Genomic DNA, 19,184 nt, shown 5'->3' on the forward strand with positions numbered 1-19,184 from the left:
GCTTCAATTGGCGCACTGCTAGACGGCTTACGCAAGAAACGTAATCCTGTCACGTAATATCCTGAAGGTAACAGGATGACAAAGGATTTCACAAAATCCTCAAAAATTGCCAAACTATAAAAAATATGTCCAAACTATTATTAAAATAAAAACACTCTTTTTAAAGTTTAGAATAAAATTTATTTGGTTCCGTTCTTTTGCTTTTCGTTCAACAAAAGCAGTTCTGACTTTAATTAGCACGTCCCTCGGCCTCTCGGCTTTTTTAAAATATTGATGTATATATATATTGTATATATTGAATTCAATTAGCTTAGGTGTATATGTGTTCTTAAGGTTGAGATGTTTTTTTTTTAAATAATTGAAACGGTAGTTAGTTTGTGGTGTCTTTCTTCTGATAGAGTTAACTACGAGTACTTGCCCTTAAAAATGGAACTGGTCTCATTAGGTTGGGATTGCAGCGAAAAGCCTGCGTCTTTCCATTGGTTAACATGTCACTTTGCTCCTCCCTTAGTTGCTATGCATTATGATATAGTTGTAACATAATTAAAGCGTTCAATTGTCATCTTATTTGAGTCTCCAGTTTACGATTTACTGTTCCCCCCCTATGGCGATTTTTCTGGAGATTCGGTTGGTTCATTGAAGCCACAGAAGCGCCACTTGGCCTGATTCTGTTTATAGAGATTTGTGTACTTTCTGAGTATATTGGCAAGTTCATCATGGTTAGTGGGAGCATCACTGTTGCAGAGTATTTCGTTTAAGTAGCTGGCTATGTTGGCCAAGTTCACGCCACGGGGATGCAGCACCAGATAGGCGGATGCAAGAGCTATTATTTTGGCTTCCTTTAAAGCTGGAGCATTGGGGGTGGTCTGCAAAAGAAATTGATAACAGTTATATATAGTTCTTCAAGTTAATTATAAGTTTTTAAATTAAATTGTTGGAAAACTGACTTCTTGGCTGGAAGAGGTAAGATCTTCCTCCACACTTGTTGACTTAGAGCTATCTGTAATTGACTCCTTTGGTTTTTCGACCTCTGTAGCCCTGGAGGGCTCGACTTTGTCATCGTCTTCAATTTCGTGGATCTCCACCACTCCACTTTGGTGCTCTATGATGCGCACATCATCGTCCTTGTCAATCTCAATGATTTCTGGCTCCGACTGTGGCCGGTTAATCTCAGTGGGTTCCGAGTCACTCGAGTCCTCGCTGGTATAGTAATGATTCGAGTTATTGGAAGCATTCGAAGTGCCAGCACTATTGGCCTCCTTGTCCTTTAACTTGTCAGCGGTTTCCTTGATCTTAGTCTTCAAGAGAAGTTGCTTAACACCCGCGTCCTTAAGATTTCTCTCGAGCTGATCAATGGTCTTGGAGTCCTTCTGCTCCCGCAACTTGGTCTGCAAAAGCTGAGTCTGCATGTTGCGAATGGTTTCCTGGAGCACCTTGATTTGCTTCTCGCGTTGGACGTAATCACTGCGCTCCACCGTCATATCGTGGCGCATGGCTTCCAGTTGACAACGCAGAGAGTCATTCTCATCCTAGAAGATTAAAATGAGGTATTAAATATAATAAAATGGATTAAAATTGGAGGCCTACCTTTAAGCTCTCGCTATCATAACGAAATCGCTTGGCGCTGCGTTTCTCATAATCCCTCTCCTCATCGGAGATTTCCATTTCGTCGTCATCGTTGATCTGGACAGTTCGCAGTTCCTGCATGGCATTCCAAAAAATCACAATTATTTTAATATTCACAGCAGTTGAATGGATGGATTTGGTTCCATGGATGCTTACAAATATTTAATACTATAAACCTAGCTATAAAATTTGCGTATTTAAAGAATGCATCAAATTTGATCTGTCTATCATGACTCTGTTTTGGTCCTCTCTCTACTTACCTCGCCACATTTTAAAAAATATTTTCGAATTTTGTTGATTTTTTCTATAAATTAACTTGTTTTGGTCACACAATATCATGTGTTTGCCTGAAAAGTGTTTTTTTTTTTATTGAGTCCTTTCTGTTATTTACCATAACCAATCGATTTGAGTAGGGCCCATAGAATACCAAAATTTGTTTCTGTTCTAGAGAAAATTTTCGCATTTATGGGCTTTAAGTAGTTGAAGCTTTTTGAAAAAGTTATGCAAATGCTTAGTTACAATAGATAAAGTCAAAAAACCAAAAATATACAAAAGCTAAGAAGAGATAGAAGATAGAAGTATAGTCACAACGTTAAGCTAGGCAGTAAGAAACACAAGAAACCTGAACCGAAATTGCTAAAAAGTGATTATGAACGAAAAAATAAAAACTGTTTAAAAGTAATTATATTTTTAAATATATTTCAAACTATCTTATATTCGCTAAAGCTTTAACATTCTATTAAATAGCAACTATTAAATAAAAAACATAATACGAGGCAGTTTAATATTGTGGGATTTTAGGATTTATTAAATGACATCAGAGGTGGTATGGGAATTTTTGGATAATATTAAATATAAACAACAAAATTGAGTATTAATTTTTTGGGTAAATTAATGAATGAATGAATAGCAATTAGCAGTTCCAGATATCGTCAAGGGAATAGTACGAAATTGTGTGGATATGAAAGTGAGAACTGGGCAACATGCAGACTAAAAACCAACAAAATAATCACATTAGTGGGAATGTTAGACAACTACAACTACAGCAACACCACAGTAACAATAACAATAAGAACTAGAACGATAAAGGATACAACAACATCAACAGGAGCGATACAGATACAGATACAGATAGAGAAGTGAATGAAGTTTATTGGACAGATTTTTTTGGTTTGATTTAGAGACATTAATTGCAAACATCTTTGAAGTTGCTCATATTTCGATTATTTTTGAACACTTTAGTACGTACCGTGGCTAACTTCTTCCATTGATCGATGTTTTTTCTTTGGGCTTTGGTGAAATGGTCCCAAACCTTCTTGTGACTAGCGGCATTGAACACTTTTTCAATCTGAGTGACTGAACAATAATGCAATAATATATAATAATATTAAGGGAGGACAGAGGGTAGTTTATTTTTCATTTTGTTTATCTTTTTTTGATTTTTGGATTTTGCTCTTTCACCTTTTTCGAAACTAGACTGATTTTTTTTCAAAATAAGAAATGAATAGTGAGAAATGATAAGTTTGAATAGAACTACGGGTGAGACCCTCGCATAGCAATTATTATTTATATTTTAAATAGTTACGTTTCATATATTAGGTACAATCTAGAGAGAATACAACAGGTTACCTATCTTTATCTTTGTCCGAGTCTGAGTCTGAGAGTTTTTTTTTTTTAGAGTTTATCTACAAAAGCTGAGTCTTTTGTTTTAAAGCATTGGGTATCTTGAAGTTCTTCTATGCCAGTTATGGCTTACAAACCTTTTGGGGGTACTTGAGATACTTCAGACTTTGGTTACTTTTCTGGTGGATTCGAGACGCAGTGAAAGTGAGTGAGAATCTGCCGTATAATGGAGCGAATCAACGAAAAAGGGCGATAAAATCGGTTGTGTACAAATTTTAATGTTTACCATTATTTTTTACCAATAAACTTATTTCTATAACTTTTTTTAATTGTCTTTAAAATTATTATAATTTCACTGCTAATGACAGGTACATTTTTCATTAGCGGGTTATTTTAAATAATAAACTTAAAATTATTAAACTCAATTAGTGTTGAAAGCATTTCATGTCTAGAATGAACTTCTTGGAGTAACTTTAACTTAAATTTAAGAAAATTAAAATTAAACCTTTTTTATACGCCATTTCCATTGATTTTCGCTCCTTGGCCGGCTTGGGTCTTGATCCTTTGGACTGAGCTTTACCTGATCCTGCTTCGATTTTGGATTTGCTCCTTTGGCTTTTGGCGAGCAAATTTTAGAGTGTTTTTTTGTGGATTTTTGGCTTTAAATATTTCGATGACTAGATTTGCTAAAGTGTGTGTGTGTGTGTGTAGAGGGTATGGTGTGTGTAGGTGTATAGTACGCTGGTAAATTGTTCAGATATACAGACGCTAATAGGCTAATAGACCCGGGCGCAACGAAATAGAAAAATAGGATTTCAAAGTGGGAGCGGCACCTAAATTCCCGACTAGACTAGACCTAGAAATGAATTTGTGATCTGGAGACTTACATTGCGTGGACATGGTGCCCATTTGTTTGCGATAGCTCTCCCTGGCCTTGCGCAGATCCTCCTCCAGTTGCATCTTGTCGGCATGCAGTCTTCGAACATGGGCATGTGTGCTCTGGATCATTGAGTAGAAGACGTTGGCATTCCGCTTGGTGCAATCGCCACGCTCCAGCCAGGCAGTTATGGTCTGGATGGCCTTCACGAAGGTATCATTGGCGCGCAGATGCTCCGCCACCGCCGTTGCTTCGTGATCCGTATAGTGTGGTATCGGTGGCGGCGACTGTGATCGCATCCTGTCCAGCGATACGCGCTCCCGGTGGCGCTGCTCCCGCTGCAACTGACGTTGCCTGCACTCGTAATCGTACTGATCGTCCCGCGCCTGGGCGTAGTCCACATGCAAGCGACCAAAGTTGGGGGGCTCGTTCAGCGCCGAAATACGCAATCTATAACCGGATAGATAGATCGCCCGGTCGATGGCCGCCTCTTGGCGGTACCGGATGTGGCAGAAGTTCTTCTTGGACATTCGGAGTGTTGTGATATCCCCGCATGATTCAAAGATCTCCCGTATAATCTCCTCCGTAATGTTTTCGGGTAGTCCTCCCACAAACACAGTCCTGCATCCAGGTGGTCGCTCGCGGATCGTAGGCGGTGGGGCATTCGGGTTTGGCGGAAACAGGATGCAGTTCTTTGTCTTGATCACCTCCTTGAGGCCAGCCGCGGCAGTTCCATCTGGTGGGGGAGAAATGCAAAGGTAAATCATGTATCCGACTCTTAGTATATGCTTACCTGCCGCAAGGGCCGCTTCTATTCCCGTTGCAGCCTCTGTGGGCATTCCAGCAGCAGCTGCGGCCGCATAGTGCATCTGTTGCATCTGCTGCATGGCGGCTGCCATCATGGCCGTGGGATCCATGAGCATTTGGGCATTCGCGCCGCTTCCACCTGCACCAACTGCTGCTGAAGTGTTGCTCGAACTCGGTGTGGAACCAGCCGCTGTTGTACTGGCAGCCTGGGCTGTCGGAAAATACAAATATCCCTGCGGTGTGTGCATCAGGCCGTTCAGATAGAGCTGAGCCGAATCCGCAAGGGAAAGCGTGGAGGAAGTGGCCGCCAGCTTGTCCTTCAGACTCGTGGTCGAAGTCACATCCGGAACGTGCTCGTTTTCGTTCTCCAGATCCATGGGGGCGCTGCCCTGCTGCAACTGTTGTGGTTTTCCCATTTTGGGCGGCTGCTTCTGTGGCGATTGTCCAGTGGGGCCCACTGACCCACTGTTGCCAGTTGTGGCCGTGGCTGCCGTGGAAATCGCCGCCGCCAATTGATTCAGGAAATTGGGGTGATTTGGCAGACTGACGCCATTCGGCATGGTCCCAAAGAGCGGTACTATTTAAGAATTACAATTTAAAATTTAAAAAAATTTTAAGATTTTTTTTAACAATTTTTAAAAAAGTTCTAAGAAACGAAACGAACATAGCCGGCAGCAAATCAAAATATGAAACAGCTGAACACCATCGGGGGTGTGGATCCCAATTTTATTTTTTTTTGGGGGGTGGGGCAGGCACTCCGAAAAGTGGCGTAAGCTCCCCCACTGAATAAGGCATAAATAAACCAGGAAAACATTAAAACTTGACATTTTCCACCTTAGGTTTCACTTCTTGACGCTTTTAGACACATTTATGGAATCGTTTCGTCTATTTTAATTAAAACTTACGCATATCGCCCAAAAATATTCAGAATCAGAAATAGAAAAACCACATATCTACATACTTTGTGAAAAGTTACAGTAAAGATACAGATGTATCGATGCATCGATGTAGTTTTGATTTCTCGACTATCGATATTTTTGTTCGACCATCGGGGTTTCGGATTCCTACATCCTACATTCTTTTGAATCCTGTTTGTTAACAATTTGTAATGATATTAAAAGTATTAAAGATAAAGTGTATAAAAATCACATTGTTTATATTAATTTACATATATTTATAAATATGTTCTCTGGGATACTGTTCCGATACTAGTTCACCTAGAGATGGGTAATCCAAAGGTTCCAAAAGTGTCGTCCCTATCTATGAATCACCAGCTGACGCCTGAGAAAAACAAACCCTGTCGAAACGCAGTTGCCGAAAAACTAAACAAATTTAGGTGGACATAGTTGGATAATCCATTCAGCATGTCGGTTAACACGGCTCACGCCAACAATGGCGTGCTTATCCACGCCGGAGAATAGTAAGTCATCCCTGAAAATGCTTTCATTCCAGATGGCCTGACGTCACAAACGTAAACATGACGTGGATTCCTGATAATTACGCCAATATGCTTAAGATTTTATTAGCTAATCCATATCAATTCTTTCTTTCAGCATATTGCTCCACAGCGACAGTGTTTCCATGGAGTTTTCTGGCCAGGACAACTCTGTCTTCAAGGGATCCAAGTCTGGTCGCATCTACCTGACCTCTCACCGGATGATTTTCAACAGCAAAAAGTCGAGTGACAGTATGCAGTCCTTTAGCGCTCCGTTTATCGCCTTGTCAGACGTAGAGATCGAGCAGCCCGTCTTTGGAGCCAATTACATCAAAGGAAAGGTTCGAGCTCAGCCCAACGGAAACTATGTGGGCGAAGTGAAGTTCAAGCTGCACTTCAAGGCCGGTGGAGCCATAGAGTACGTAGTTGCCTCATCCTCTTTTGTATTTTAAACTTAAAATCAGTTTACAGGTATGGCCAAGCTTTGCTGCGCTCCGCCAAGACGGCTATGAACAACTACCATCGCGGTGGAATAATTGGAGATGATCCGCCACCCTACCAGCCGGCTGGTGCTTGGAACGAGGCTCCGCCACCGGCTTATCAGCCACCCCCTGGCTACTATGGCTGGCTGCCCCAGCACGATGCCTTTAGCGGCCCGGCACCGAATACGGTCTTTATGAGTGACAATCCGCCGCCGTATCCGGGCATCGGTAAGTACCCACCAAGCGGACACTCTGTTCCATCCATCTAGAACTCGGCTTTTGTTTTGGCACTGCACCGCGAATTGGATTGATCTCGCTTCGAAATTCACGTATCGCACTTGCTATGTTTAACCCATCACTGGGGCACTTTCACTCTTTCTTCCTAGCACCACAGCCGCACCAGCCGCCACCACAACAGCCTCAGCAGGCACATCAGGCACAGCCGCCTTCTGAACCCACTTGGTATGGTTTTTCAGCCCCTCCGCCGCAACAGCAACAACAGCAGCCGGGTTATGGACCGCAAGGATGGACAGGCGGCTACGTTCAGCCGCCTCCGTATGCCGCATGTGCTCCGAATTGTCCGCCAGGAGCCCCGTACGTGACACCGGCTCAGACCTACAACGGGCCACCGCCCTTCGGAGGGTATGGCAATGTGCCCGGTGGATTCAATACTCCGGGTCTGCAGCAGCCTTCTGGCTATCCGGGAGGACCACCTCCTCAAAGTCAGCCCCCACCGCCGGCAGCCGGTTCTAATAGTGGGGCTGCGGGTGGAACTGCGGCTTCGGGAGTCAGCTTCTTGGGATTCAGCTTGCCGCCAGGAAGTGAGTAAATTAAAATTTATTTATTTTTTTTTTAAATCATTTTCTTTGTTGCACATTATTCATTTTGTAACCCATCTTACTGCCAGTATCATCAAGAAAGCAGTCTAATGACTCCAACACTCCAACTTAGTAGCAAAATTTCAAGATACAATAGCAAGATCCAATAACTAATCAAGATTATCATTAACTGGGATATTTTTTGTTGCCAAAATTAAGAGATATGTGTCGAGGATACGGAAAAAAATATGGTGGGAGAAATCAGAATTAACCCTCATGCCTATTATTTTGCCTTTTGAATAAAACCTTTGATCAGTCGACCATAAATTGATGTAATACTTATTTTTCTTTTACAAATATTATTTTACAGTGTAAAATATATCAAACTACTGTACCCCAAAAAGCCATCCCGACAAGTAAGATTTATTGTTTTGCTGTTAAAAGCTAAAAGCAAATACTAACAAAAGCCGAGTCTTCAAAATTAGTCTAGTCTTACTCCCACTTTTGGTTTAGTGGTCTTCTTAATTGATTTTTTTTTCTTTTTAAATTTTTTCCTAAAAAAATGCAATTCCTATAGTAGCCAGAATTGGCAGCACTCATCATTATTTCTATCCAGTTGCAAGACCTATGTGCGTTGTACTTGTTCCAGCTCTAATACCATAAACACTGATTGTAAGAAATGAATAAATGTGGTATCTGATTATTTTTTAAGTGTTTATTATTTACACAAATTATTAATAAATCTATGCTTTCTATAGATTCCAAAGAAGCCGAAGCTGCAGCTAGTGCTTACAATACACCCTATAACCAGGGCGGACCCAGTGGATCAGGAAACAGTGATTTACCACCCTCTTATAATGTATGTTTAGAAAAATATAGCCATTTATATTTTCATTATAATGTTTTGTTTCCTCTAGAACTTGCCCCCCAGTTACGATGACGCATCGAAAAAGCACTAATGATTGGAGACACTATTATCCTTATTATACTATTTTAAACAGTTATTAACGCTCATTCCGTTGATTATTATATAGCAGGACGGTAACCATTAAAGTTTTTAGCCCTTCACTATATAAAGGGCATTTGATCTGGTCACAAAATCAAAATTTATTATTAGCTTCATTAAACATGTTTTTAATTGTAATATTTTATATATGAAGATGTGAAAATATTCTGTACTGCAATAAATATTTATATGTGTATCTGTTAATACGTTAAAAAGAATGGAAGATTGGAATGGAATGGAAATTCATCAGTTGGAGTGCAAGGGTTTTCCACAGCAATAAGTTAGTCCTTATCAATCGAAAATTCCTATGAAAAATGGAAAATAAAAATTAAAAAACAAGAAAGGAAAGCTAACTTCGGGCAGGGCCAAAGTTGATATATGTAAACTTCAAGTTTATGTTGCATTATGTCAACGCGCAGTTTATATGTCATAATAGCGGCTGGGATATATATTGGACGTATCGGATATAGTTGTCCTTACTAATTTGGAAAAAAGGCCAAAGCTTCTATCTTTAAAACATCAAGGTAAAGCCATTTAAAATTAGTCAGTCCGATATAATTGGAAGAAAACATGAAATAAAATTACGGCAAAAATAAAATACAACAAAAAATGGATAAGAAAAACACCAACACAAAATATTAAAACAAAAAAAATTTAAAAAAAAAAAAAATTTCGATTTTTTCGATTTCTTGGGCCTGGTATGAAGTGCAACCTATGAGAATCGAGGAGGAGGCACTATTTTTTATTAAATTAATTTAAAACAATATATTGAATAGTTATAGGAAAAAAACGATGAATGTTTCCTCATCATTACTATTAGACTTCAAGGCGCTCTTAAAAGGAAATGGAAATATGATTGTTTACAGTTTCAGATTAATAATTTAGTTGACCGATTCTTATAGAAACTTTAGGAAGCATATTTGGAAAAAGAATTGGAATTAGGACTAAAAGCTTCACCGAGGAATAGCTGCTTGAGCTAAGGAATCTGAGCCAAACGGCTTAAACCGTATCAGTTTATGAAACTGCAGTACAAGACTTTTAGTTAACATATTTGGTTTACAGCGTTTATATCATTGGTATTCAAACCAGTCCCAGTTACCACAAGACGACGAAGTTGCGGCATTTGCTGCAGTGGTGCAGCCTAGGTGTTGCAACAATAATATTTGGTGTTTTTGAGGGCTTACGGAGATAATGCGGGACAGATTGGAAAGTTCTACCGGCACGAGTTTACATCCTTTGACAATAAGACATTCTAGCTTAGTCGCAGGACTCCGAGTCGCCAAGAAGTGAAGCAATAATTCCAATGTGCTCCTCAGATGCTTGACGATTGTTAGTTTTTGTTGGAAGTTCCAACAACTAGATTTGATTATTATTTTTTTAAGAGAACGAAATATGCGATTCTAATCTATTGATTTTGAATATTAAGATAAGAGTGCAGCATCCGTTTATACCGACACATGTAAAAGCTTCGTAGAAATTTTTCTTCTAGTATAGTTAGGGCTAGATTTTCATAGAAAAGCTTAGACATTAAAACACGACGTTTTGAGAGATACGGCTGTAATTTGAAGCCAAGCGGGATTCTGTTAGTGATTTCTACAGATTTCTACTATATTTATAGATTTCTATTTTCTGGATTCTATGCCAGGTGTGTTTTTAAATTCAGTTTAGTGCAGTGCGGATTCGTTATTATCCCCCAATGCTATAGCCAGTGCGGCTATTACGAGATGATTTAACCGGGCCAAACCAATTCCTTTTAGTATTTATATTAACAACTATAGCCATTTGTAGCTTTTATTATCCTTGAGCTCAACGGAGGTCACCACCAGAAAGTGGAAAAGCACTGAAAGAAAATGTGATGTACTTGTGGCGAAGATAGACAGTAAATTCCCCTTATACAAATATCCTATTATATATATATTTTATAAAAATAAATGCTAATGAATTGCATTATTTTATGTTTTAAGGAAATATTGGAATGTTTAAACCGAAATCCATAATATGGCTAAATAATTCAATTTTATTAGCATGAGAATGCAAAAATTATATATTTAAATTTTGAATAAATTAAATATATATTTATTAATTCATTTTTGGAATTTTACAAGATGGTCACGCTGCAGAATTTCATTGAGAAATAGAAGTAACAAACAAAGCAACAACAGGCTGGCTTCGACCAGCTACTAGACGTGCTTAAATAAAATCAATCATACGCCACATGCGCAATGACGGGCGTGGTGAGAAAATGCCAGGAGAATGGCCAACTGAAGCCAACACAAGCAGATGTCCTTCTTCGTAATTTTTCGTAAATAAATCCACAAACATATATTAAAGAAAATATTTAAAAACAAAGTGAAAAGTGAATGCTACAATTGCACAACTCCACAAAACAGTACTTTGTTGAAAATGATGTCTCCGAGTGGCTGTTAGCAGGAGCCGCCACTTGTCTCTGTTGTTTATCGATTTGTGTATAACTCTTGCCATTTGTATCCGCACCCTGTATGCGAGAACTTTGGGCAAAACAACAGTACACCCACATCCACCTGGTGGTGGCTTGGTATCTTGACCAGCACTCGAGACTAGCAGAGACCGGAAACCGCTAGGAAACCAGCAGCAGTAGGCCATGGATGTGGGTGGGCCGGAAACCACCTACGAGCCATTAGATGGACATGGTTCCGGACGCGCGAGGAGCAGTAATGCTACGGCTGGCTCCGGATTGCGGCATCCGGGAAGCATGGATAGTCCTGAATTCGATACTCGGGCACCGAAGGATCAGAGGCATTCCGTCTACTTGGCACTCTTAGCAGCGGGTATTGGATTTGTCTTGCCCTACAATAGGTGAGTATTTATAAATATATTTAAATCCATAATATTAAACAAATGTTTAATCTTAAAAAAAAAATACTCTCTGAAATCGATTCCAGCTTCATTATTGCGGCGGATTACTGGCAAGCTCGTTTTCCTGGTCGACCCGTAGCCTTGGACATGTCGATGACGTACATCTTTGTGGCTTTTGCGACGGTTCTTCTCAATAATATAGTCCTGTCAGTGGCCCCGTTTCAGTCGCGGGTGCTCTTTGGTTACATGGTGTCCTTCACCACGCTGATCTTCGTGGCTGTGTGCGAGGTGGCCTGGCACATGTTTGCCACAAATACGGCCTATGTGGTGAACATGTCGGCGGTGGCACTGACAGCGATCGGATGCACCGTTCAGCAGTCCAGCTTCTACGGATTCGCCTCGATGCTGCCCAAGCAGTACACGCAAGCGGTAATGGCCGGCGAGAGCATTGCCGGATTCCTGGTGTCTTCCAATCGAGTGGTTACCAAGCTACTGATCAACAACGATCGCGTCTCTACCGTCATCTTCTTTTTGACCTCTACGCTGTATATCCTGTTTAGTTATCTGCTCCATCTGGCCACCATTAATTCGCCCTTTGTACGCTACCATGTTGAAGCCTGCTCCAAAATCGTCCTGCGACCGGATGAGGTGAGTTTTTGTTTTCTTTATCATAGCTTGGGAATAATATTCTTCTATATAGAATATAATAGGATAATTGTTTGCAGGATTTTATTAAATCTCATTATCGGAGTCCGCATCGGACTCTTCACTGCTTTTGTATCCATTCTCGGTGACTTGTTCCAGCTGCAAATACGTTTCATCGTAGAATCGTATCTGAAAAATAGATATCCATTTCTATTCATCCATTAATTTTTAATTAAAAGCTTACCTGGTTGACTCTGTCGAAATCGCTCCAAATTCCACGCAATTTTAATGGTGGATGCTGTTCCGGATCCCTTTGAAGTTTGAGGGCCATTAAGATTCCATTGACATTTTCAACAGTTATGCCATAATAGCGATACAATGACAATGACTTTAGTGTCTTGGACATTGTAATGTAGCTCAGTACAAAAATTGCATTTCCGCATTCAGTCGAAGTGATTTCCAAATCAGTCAGATTCGGTAAATTGCTTGGTAAAAACATAAAAATATATTTCTTGTCAGCTATTCCCAAACGTAAATAATTTATCCATTTAAGTTTCGTTATTTCCACAAGCTCTAAGAAATTAAGATCGCAGTTATCCAAAAGCAACGATTTCATATTGACTAAGGCCTTGAGTTCCTTTAAAAGATCCCACAATTCAATTGCGGTTGGATTGTGTATCTGTAGCTCTGAGATATTCTGAAGGAGGGCTACATTTTCAATGCCTTGCATATCGTAAACAACGCACTCCAATGTCTCCAGTTGAGATAGGTTCCTAAAGTCCTGAGATGCCACTGACAGTCTTCGAAGATTTTTCAATCTTGATATTCTTTCCAGGTCGGGGACTTTGCGTTCGAAATTTATTCGCAGATCCTCCAGGTTTGGCAAGTTTTCTAAAAGATCGAAGCAGGAATCTGTAAAGTGGACAGAAAACTCCGACCTTGCGTACATCTCAGCCAATGCTTTTAGCTTAGTTGGCTGGCTGGAAGTAACCATTTTGAAAATGGTATGATGCCTCAATTTTGTGGACTCATATTTGGGCGCCGTACACTTCACACAGTAGAGAACTTCTATCTTCCTAGGTTGATGATGAGGTCTCAGCCAACTATTTTCACTCCTCAATCCTAGCTGAATACTCTTCAGGGACTTGATTTTCGTCAGCTCGACCATTTCTTCATAAATTACCGCTGTATGCTGAATTGCCAGATGACGAAGAGTGTGAATTTCTTTTGAGGCAAAATCATTTAAAAGCTTTACTAGTGAACCTTCTGGATGGAAGGTAATCGTCAGGGATTCGAGTTGTCCCAAGTTAGCCACTTTATCAATGTTTTTGGAACACAGAAAACCACACTTGAGCACCTTTAAGCTACGGATTTTTATGATCTGTTCCAGTTCCCCGGCGTCCACAAAGTCCACTTGTAATTCCTCCAAGTTTATTTCATCGTCAAGGGATAGTGTTCTGAATAGTTGTTCAAAGGAAATATACATCAACCTTCCCTCGAGTGAGAGGCATTTCAAGTTATTCAATCTCAACAGAGGCGCAAAAACGGCGGTATTCATAAAAATTCCATTAAAATTAATGGCAAGAGTTACTGAGTCCTGTCCATGAATCAAGCGTACCTCGCACTTTTCAGTAGTGATTCGGTCTACTCGGTTGGGGGTCTTGGCCTCTGGGTTCCCAAGCTGTTGTAGCTTAATTGCGATCATTGCCTCCATTTGAGAAAAAAAGCATCGTATGGTGGTAATAGTTGAAATTGAACCTAGAGCTGCCATTTCTTCCTGGCTTAGTGGTTCGTGGGTATTAAGCACCATTTTCTCAACGAATAGTTTTTCGTCAAAATTTTGGAGTGTCTCGATTATTTTATTCGTTCCTTTGACTCGTAACCTGAAAGACTGTATAAATTCGTAATCCCTTGATTTTTCAAACAACAATTCTTCTTTTGTATTCCAGTGATTGTAAAAGTTGACTCCTGGCTCCCTTGTCGTGTTTATCCAGTCCGAGCGTAAAGTTGCTGTCCATTGTGGACCCTCATAAATACTTGTATTCATATTTTTTGGTTCAAGCATTACAATAATTTCGGTGAGATAGCCATGCATGGGCATTTCCTGATAATGCGATCGGTCCAGCAAACAGAATTGAAGGGTAGCCACAACTGGTATTTGTGCTAAAGCCATAACCTCATCCCTGGTGACATGAGTGTTCGGGATGGATATCTTTCGGATTTTTGAGCCTCTTAAGCCCTCGAAGAGCCACACCAACGATCCACTTTGGTGATTTCCATGGAGTGTAAGCTCTAGGAGTTTAGGAAGGGCTGCTAGAGGACCATACTCCCTCCCATTAATCCCGGGCTTCATCACAAAGGTCAGATATTCTAGTTGGCCGCAATGGGGCACAATGTATGCCAACTGGCCATCGTAGAGCTCGCTTCGGTTGAGCTTTAAACGCGTTAAATTGGGATTGGACTTACACAAACCAATTAAGAAGTCGACATCCATATCGGCGTCCACATACAAGGATTCCAAATTCCGAAACTCCGGAGATATATCGAATTTATATTTACCTTTAATACTAAGTACAAATTCTCGAACGCTTTTATGTCTTAGGGCATTAATGATGTCATCGAACGCCTCCAAATGTTCAGGATAGTACTGAGTTGGCTCAAAAAAGATCTTTACCGATTCCAGCATATTATTTCCTTTGATTTCGTTGATATACTCTTTCCAAAATAATTTTCTCTGAGGGGCGGGAAGGAATCGCATGTGATCATAGAGTTTCTCCAAATAAATCTCCATCAAGGTGATTTGTTTAAAGAAAGTTTTATCAATTTTCAGTTGTTCATAGAGTTTGAAATCCCATTCTTTGAAAGCTTCGCAAATGTATTTACAGCTGGTGGCAAAAGATATCAGATCCGAATAACGCCTGACATTGTAACTAATATTGATATTACTGGTGTTGCAATTTTTTTTTATGCAATCAAATATTTGAAACAAGCAGTAGTAGTTTAGGTTTGTTAGTTTGGTTTCGTTCATGTTGAAAATTCTGGCACAACCTATCCAATCTGACAATAATAACTGACTGACGAATAGCGAAAGTTCCAATGAAATGATATCTTCGACGTAATCTTTATTTTGCAGATAGCCACACTGATAAGATATTTATGAAATAAGCAAAGTAAACTCCTTTTATACTCTAATTTAGTAAAAAAGCCTCTTTATGCCTTTCAATGAACATTTAACACTTGTTGACTCACCTGGAAGAGTATTTAAAAAAGGAGTAACTGAAACGATCTATATTCTTATCTTATCAAGAAAAAAGAAAGGTAGAACGGCGTCCAAATATAATTGGGGGGTTTTCTCTTTTAAGAACTCATAACCCTTTAAACTAAAACAACCTTTTAAACAAATTGATTGATTTTTAATAATTTTTTTGATTTATTGGTAATAGCGAGAGGTGGATGGAGTTCCGAGCAGCACTCGATATGGAGTTCTTTCGATGGACGGCACTCACACCACCACTGCGTCAGTTGGCCACCAGGTACCCGGCAATGCCCTCAGCTTCAGTAATCCCGTCTATGAGCTGTCCAATCCCACGGCCGGCGAAAGCAGCATCGAGGCTCTGGGACAACTGCCCGATCTGCCTGTAACGCCTCCCACCCAAGAGCCCACAACCCCCACGACGGTGGCCTTCAAAGTATGTCTTAAGTTTTCCACTCTGAATGATGTATAAAAATATTGGTTCTCATCCAGGTGGAGCATGTAATCACGCCGAGGCGTTGCCGGCCCAGCAAACTAGGTGACATACGAGAGGGATTCGTGACCAGGTGGCGGGTGGCTCAAGTCATCTATCCACATATGGTGTGCATCGCTTTGGCCTACTGTGTGACACTCTCTCTGTATCCGGGCATCGAGGTGGAGGTGCAGTCCTGTGCTCTACGCTCCTGGATGCCCGTACTCCTCATGTTCTGTTTCAACACGTCGGATGTGGTGGGCAAAATCCTGGCAGCCAGTCCATATCCGTGGTCGCGTCGCCAACTGATCCTGTTGTCTGGATTGAGGATTGTCCTGGTGCCGTTGCTTCTGCTCTGCTGTGCGCCGCGCCAACGTCCTGTGATCTCTGGCGAAACGGCGCCTTTTGTCTTTACCATTGCTCTGGGAATAACAAATGGTATAAATAACATTTAAAAATGATGTGTCTTAATAATAATATTAAAAAAATCATTATTTTTAGGACTGGCAGGCAGTTTACCAATGATGCTGGCCCCGGCCAAGGTGCCCGGGACATTAAAGGAGGTCACCGGAAATATTATGACCCTGTCGTACAATGTAGGTCTGACGGTGGGCTCTCTAATTGGTTATGTTTTCGAGAGTATGCTGGGTCCGCAGCTGGCGAATCCCTGCCCCTCGTATCCCTACGTTCCGGCTTCGATTCTGGAGCAGTTCCATGGCCATGGCCACGGACATGGACACTTGCCACATCCGTTGCCGCTAACGAGCACCAGTACAATGAGTCCTCTGACTACCGGAGCCACCACCACGTTGGCTCCACTCCTGTTCAACACCACGTTGTCGAACCTGGTCCAGTCCAGCACCAGTTCCGCCACCACAAGCTCGGCCAGTCCGGCCCTGGCCACGGTCATCACCACCACGGCCCTGGCCCTAATCAGTACGGTGGCCAGTAGCAGTGGTGAGGTGATCAATGCCACAGTTACCTCGATCTTGTCCACGGTAACCAGTTCGGTGGGTGGTGATATCAGTGATGAGTTGACCACTGATCCCCAGACTCCGGAAGCCCTGCTCGAGAGCATCTAAAGTCCAATTGAAGCGATGGGATCTCTAAAATATTACGGCATTACCATATCCTCAAAGAAAAACCCATTTTAAGATCAGCTCTGAGAGATTCATGATTTAAAACACTTCTTAATGTTTAACTAAATACTAAACTTATTGTATTTAAAACTAATAAGGCCATAAAGTCTCTTCTTTTTAAAGAAAAATTAGTATTTCCAGATGCCTGTTTTTATAAAAAGTATTTCTCTTATCACCTTTCCAATACCAATGAAAATTCGGCTTCAAATTGAAAATATATTTTCTTAGAATGTTGCTAAAGATTAATAAAAGTACATCAAGAGCAAATCTAGTAATATATCGTAAAGCTCAAGAGAAAAAACAAAACTCGATTAATTGATTCAAAGGAATATCAAGCGCAAAGTTCTAAATATAGGCAATACTACTCCTATGTGTACAATATACTATATCTATGTATTCTCAAAACTGTCTAGGGTTGTTTGCGTTCATCATTTAATTTTAGTCACTGAAATCTAGGACTTATATACTATATATATTCTGATATACATATACTCCAACCAAGTGCTATGGTTTTCAAATTACAAATCTGTTGAATTAGCATTATAAGTGCTTGAGTGTGAATGAGTGCGTAAGATGAGTGAAATATTGCTGTTGATTGGGGAAAGGCCTGGTTATTTTTGTAAGATTTGAAAACTGGTTTATTGACGACCCAGGCAGTTGAATGTTACATTTTATTCAAAAGCGAATGAATAGTAGTGTTGTAGGCATATATATATATTTTTCGGTTGTTTTATTGGTTGTTATATGTTTACAAATTAAATGAACATGTGTTGAAAGCATAAGAAACCCAAAACTTGCCTTGATCTTATTTCTAAACTTTATGTTTGTCTCCCAAAAACCTAATTTTTAAGCCATAAAATATTTGTACGGTTAAGTGAAATTATTATGTCAACAGAAACCTGCAAAATATGGAAATAAATGTTAATATAGAGCAAATTTAAAGAGTGTAAAAAATATATTAATTGGGTAAAAAATGTATTCATATTTATTTACTTTATTTTCCATTTTTCAATGGCGGGAAAGATTTATTTTGAATTTAGAGCACAGTTAAGATATAATTCTGTAATTTGTATAGTTGCTTCCTTGCGTTCACTACGCAGTTCCGTTCGTCACCTATGAGGACTGCCATAGTGGCAACTAGCGCCATCTGTTGCCTAAAATTTAAAGAAAAGCTTAGATTAAAGAAAAGCTGGTGTTAGTACCGCAAAAAGCCGTCTGTCAGGGTGGGTTTTATATTACGTATACGCACCATTGGTGATTGAAATATTCAAATATTCAAATATTCAAATAGTTTATTAAAAAATAAAATAAAACATTCTGTTGTACAAAAAGCTTACATTTTAAAATATATTTTTTAAATTTCTTAAGAAATTTCTAATTTTAATGTTCTTTCTAAACTTTGTGACCTTTTATTCCCTGTCATTTTTGTCAGTCGCCACTGCTATTTTATCCTACACCTAAATAGGCACCTTAAGACTGAATGGATAGAAAGAAATAATTATTTGATCTTCAACTATTATAGAGTCAACTGAAGATAATCAAAAGCAGTTAATTTAGAACTAAAATTTTCAAGTTTCTTGTTAAACTTTGAACGTGTATAGTTTGGTGGCAATTTTCCTCTGTGCAGGTCCTGTGACTTGTGCCTGGTGCCCGGCTATTAACACGCTGCATGGCACGCAGCAAAAACAAAGCGCATACTTTGACGTCTGCCCTCCTAATGACGACCACGAGAATAACGACGACATGGCAGCGGTAGCAGCTTCCCAAGGGGTCTCGACTTTATTCATGTTCAGCTGGCATTAGTCGCCCCTCATCACCCGCTCTTCCTTCTTTTTTTTTTGTTCGTTGGGCCACAACTTTTGTTTTATTTTACTTTCTTTTATTCGCGGTGTGTCTGCCTGAGTGTGAGTGTGTCTCTGCCGCCATTGTGCCACCAAATGCAGTTAATGGGGGCGTAGCGGGGCAGTGGCATGGGCAAGGGCAGGGGCAGGGCAGACCGGGAAGACGCAGGTGAAAACCCCAAAGTGCCCTAGGACAGTGCGAAGTGCTGAGTCAAGTGTCAACTGCAAATGACATTTGCATTTTGCTGGCCGGCAAGGGAATGGCGGAGGGTGTACCGGGGGTGTCGCGGGGGAACCGCTCTGGTGGTCGGTGGCAACGCGTCAA

At 40.3% G+C, this 19,184-nt stretch overlaps 4 protein-coding genes across 10 annotated transcripts; 2 read left to right on the forward strand and 2 right to left on the reverse strand.

Annotated features, from left to right (window-relative positions):
• Positions 1-168: 168 nt before the first annotated feature.
• On the reverse strand, positions 169-5,944 carry LOC108120455 (ecto-NOX disulfide-thiol exchanger 2). Of its 2 annotated transcripts, XM_017234147.3 has the most exons (7): positions 5,839-5,944; positions 4,920-5,510; positions 4,137-4,862; positions 2,876-2,982; positions 1,588-1,701; positions 948-1,529; positions 169-866 (listed from the first exon to the last, which is right to left on the reverse strand). In XM_017234147.3, the coding sequence occupies exons 1-7, from the start codon at positions 5,840-5,842 to the stop codon at positions 603-605; spliced, it is 2,388 nt and encodes a 795-aa protein (XP_017089636.2). In that variant the 5' UTR covers positions 5,843-5,944; the 3' UTR covers positions 169-602. The 2 variants fall into 2 exon arrangements, with proteins under 2 accessions (XP_017089636.2, XP_017089637.2); XM_017234148.3 differs by lacking the exons at positions 169-866; positions 948-1,529; positions 2,876-2,982.
• A 248-nt stretch (positions 5,945-6,192) lies between these two features.
• On the forward strand, positions 6,193-8,870 carry Wbp2 (WW domain binding protein 2). Of its 6 annotated transcripts, none has more exons than XR_011442812.1 (6): positions 6,193-6,353; positions 6,487-6,786; positions 6,840-7,078; positions 8,246-8,340; positions 8,427-8,527; positions 8,586-8,602. XR_011442812.1 is itself a non-coding variant. In XM_017234111.3 (6 exons), the coding sequence occupies exons 1-6, from the start codon at positions 6,298-6,300 to the stop codon at positions 8,625-8,627; spliced, it is 1,173 nt and encodes a 390-aa protein (XP_017089600.2). In that variant the 5' UTR covers positions 6,193-6,297; the 3' UTR covers positions 8,628-8,870. The 6 variants fall into 6 exon arrangements, 5 of the variants coding, with proteins under 5 accessions (XP_017089600.2, XP_070136181.1, XP_070136182.1 ...); XM_017234111.3 differs by lacking the exon at positions 8,246-8,340 and adding an exon at positions 7,237-7,671 and having other exon boundaries at positions 8,586-8,870; XM_070280080.1 differs by lacking the exon at positions 8,246-8,340 and adding an exon at positions 7,327-7,671 and having other exon boundaries at positions 8,586-8,870.
• Positions 8,871-10,212: 1,342 nt separating this feature from the next.
• On the forward strand, positions 10,213-17,954 carry Ent3 (equilibrative nucleoside transporter 3). Its single transcript, XM_017234110.3, has 6 exons — positions 10,213-10,319; positions 10,780-11,509; positions 11,596-12,157; positions 15,598-15,843; positions 15,900-16,317; positions 16,381-17,954. Exons 2-6 carry the CDS (start codon positions 11,295-11,297, stop codon positions 16,959-16,961), a joined length of 2,022 nt encoding a protein of 673 aa, XP_017089599.2. The 5' UTR covers positions 10,213-10,319; positions 10,780-11,294; the 3' UTR covers positions 16,962-17,954.
• On the reverse strand, positions 12,151-15,182 carry LOC138926209 (uncharacterized). Its single transcript, XM_070279373.1, has 2 exons — positions 12,399-15,182; positions 12,151-12,343 (listed from the first exon to the last, which is right to left on the reverse strand). Exons 1-2 carry the CDS (start codon positions 15,180-15,182, stop codon positions 12,242-12,244), a joined length of 2,886 nt encoding a protein of 961 aa, XP_070135474.1. The 3' UTR covers positions 12,151-12,241.
• Positions 17,955-19,184: the final 1,230 nt, after the last annotated feature.

This window comes from Drosophila bipectinata, chromosome 3L (assembly GCF_030179905.1).
Source record: "Drosophila bipectinata strain 14024-0381.07 chromosome 3L, DbipHiC1v2, whole genome shotgun sequence".
NCBI classification, from domain to species: domain Eukaryota; kingdom Metazoa; phylum Arthropoda; class Insecta; order Diptera; family Drosophilidae; genus Drosophila; species Drosophila bipectinata.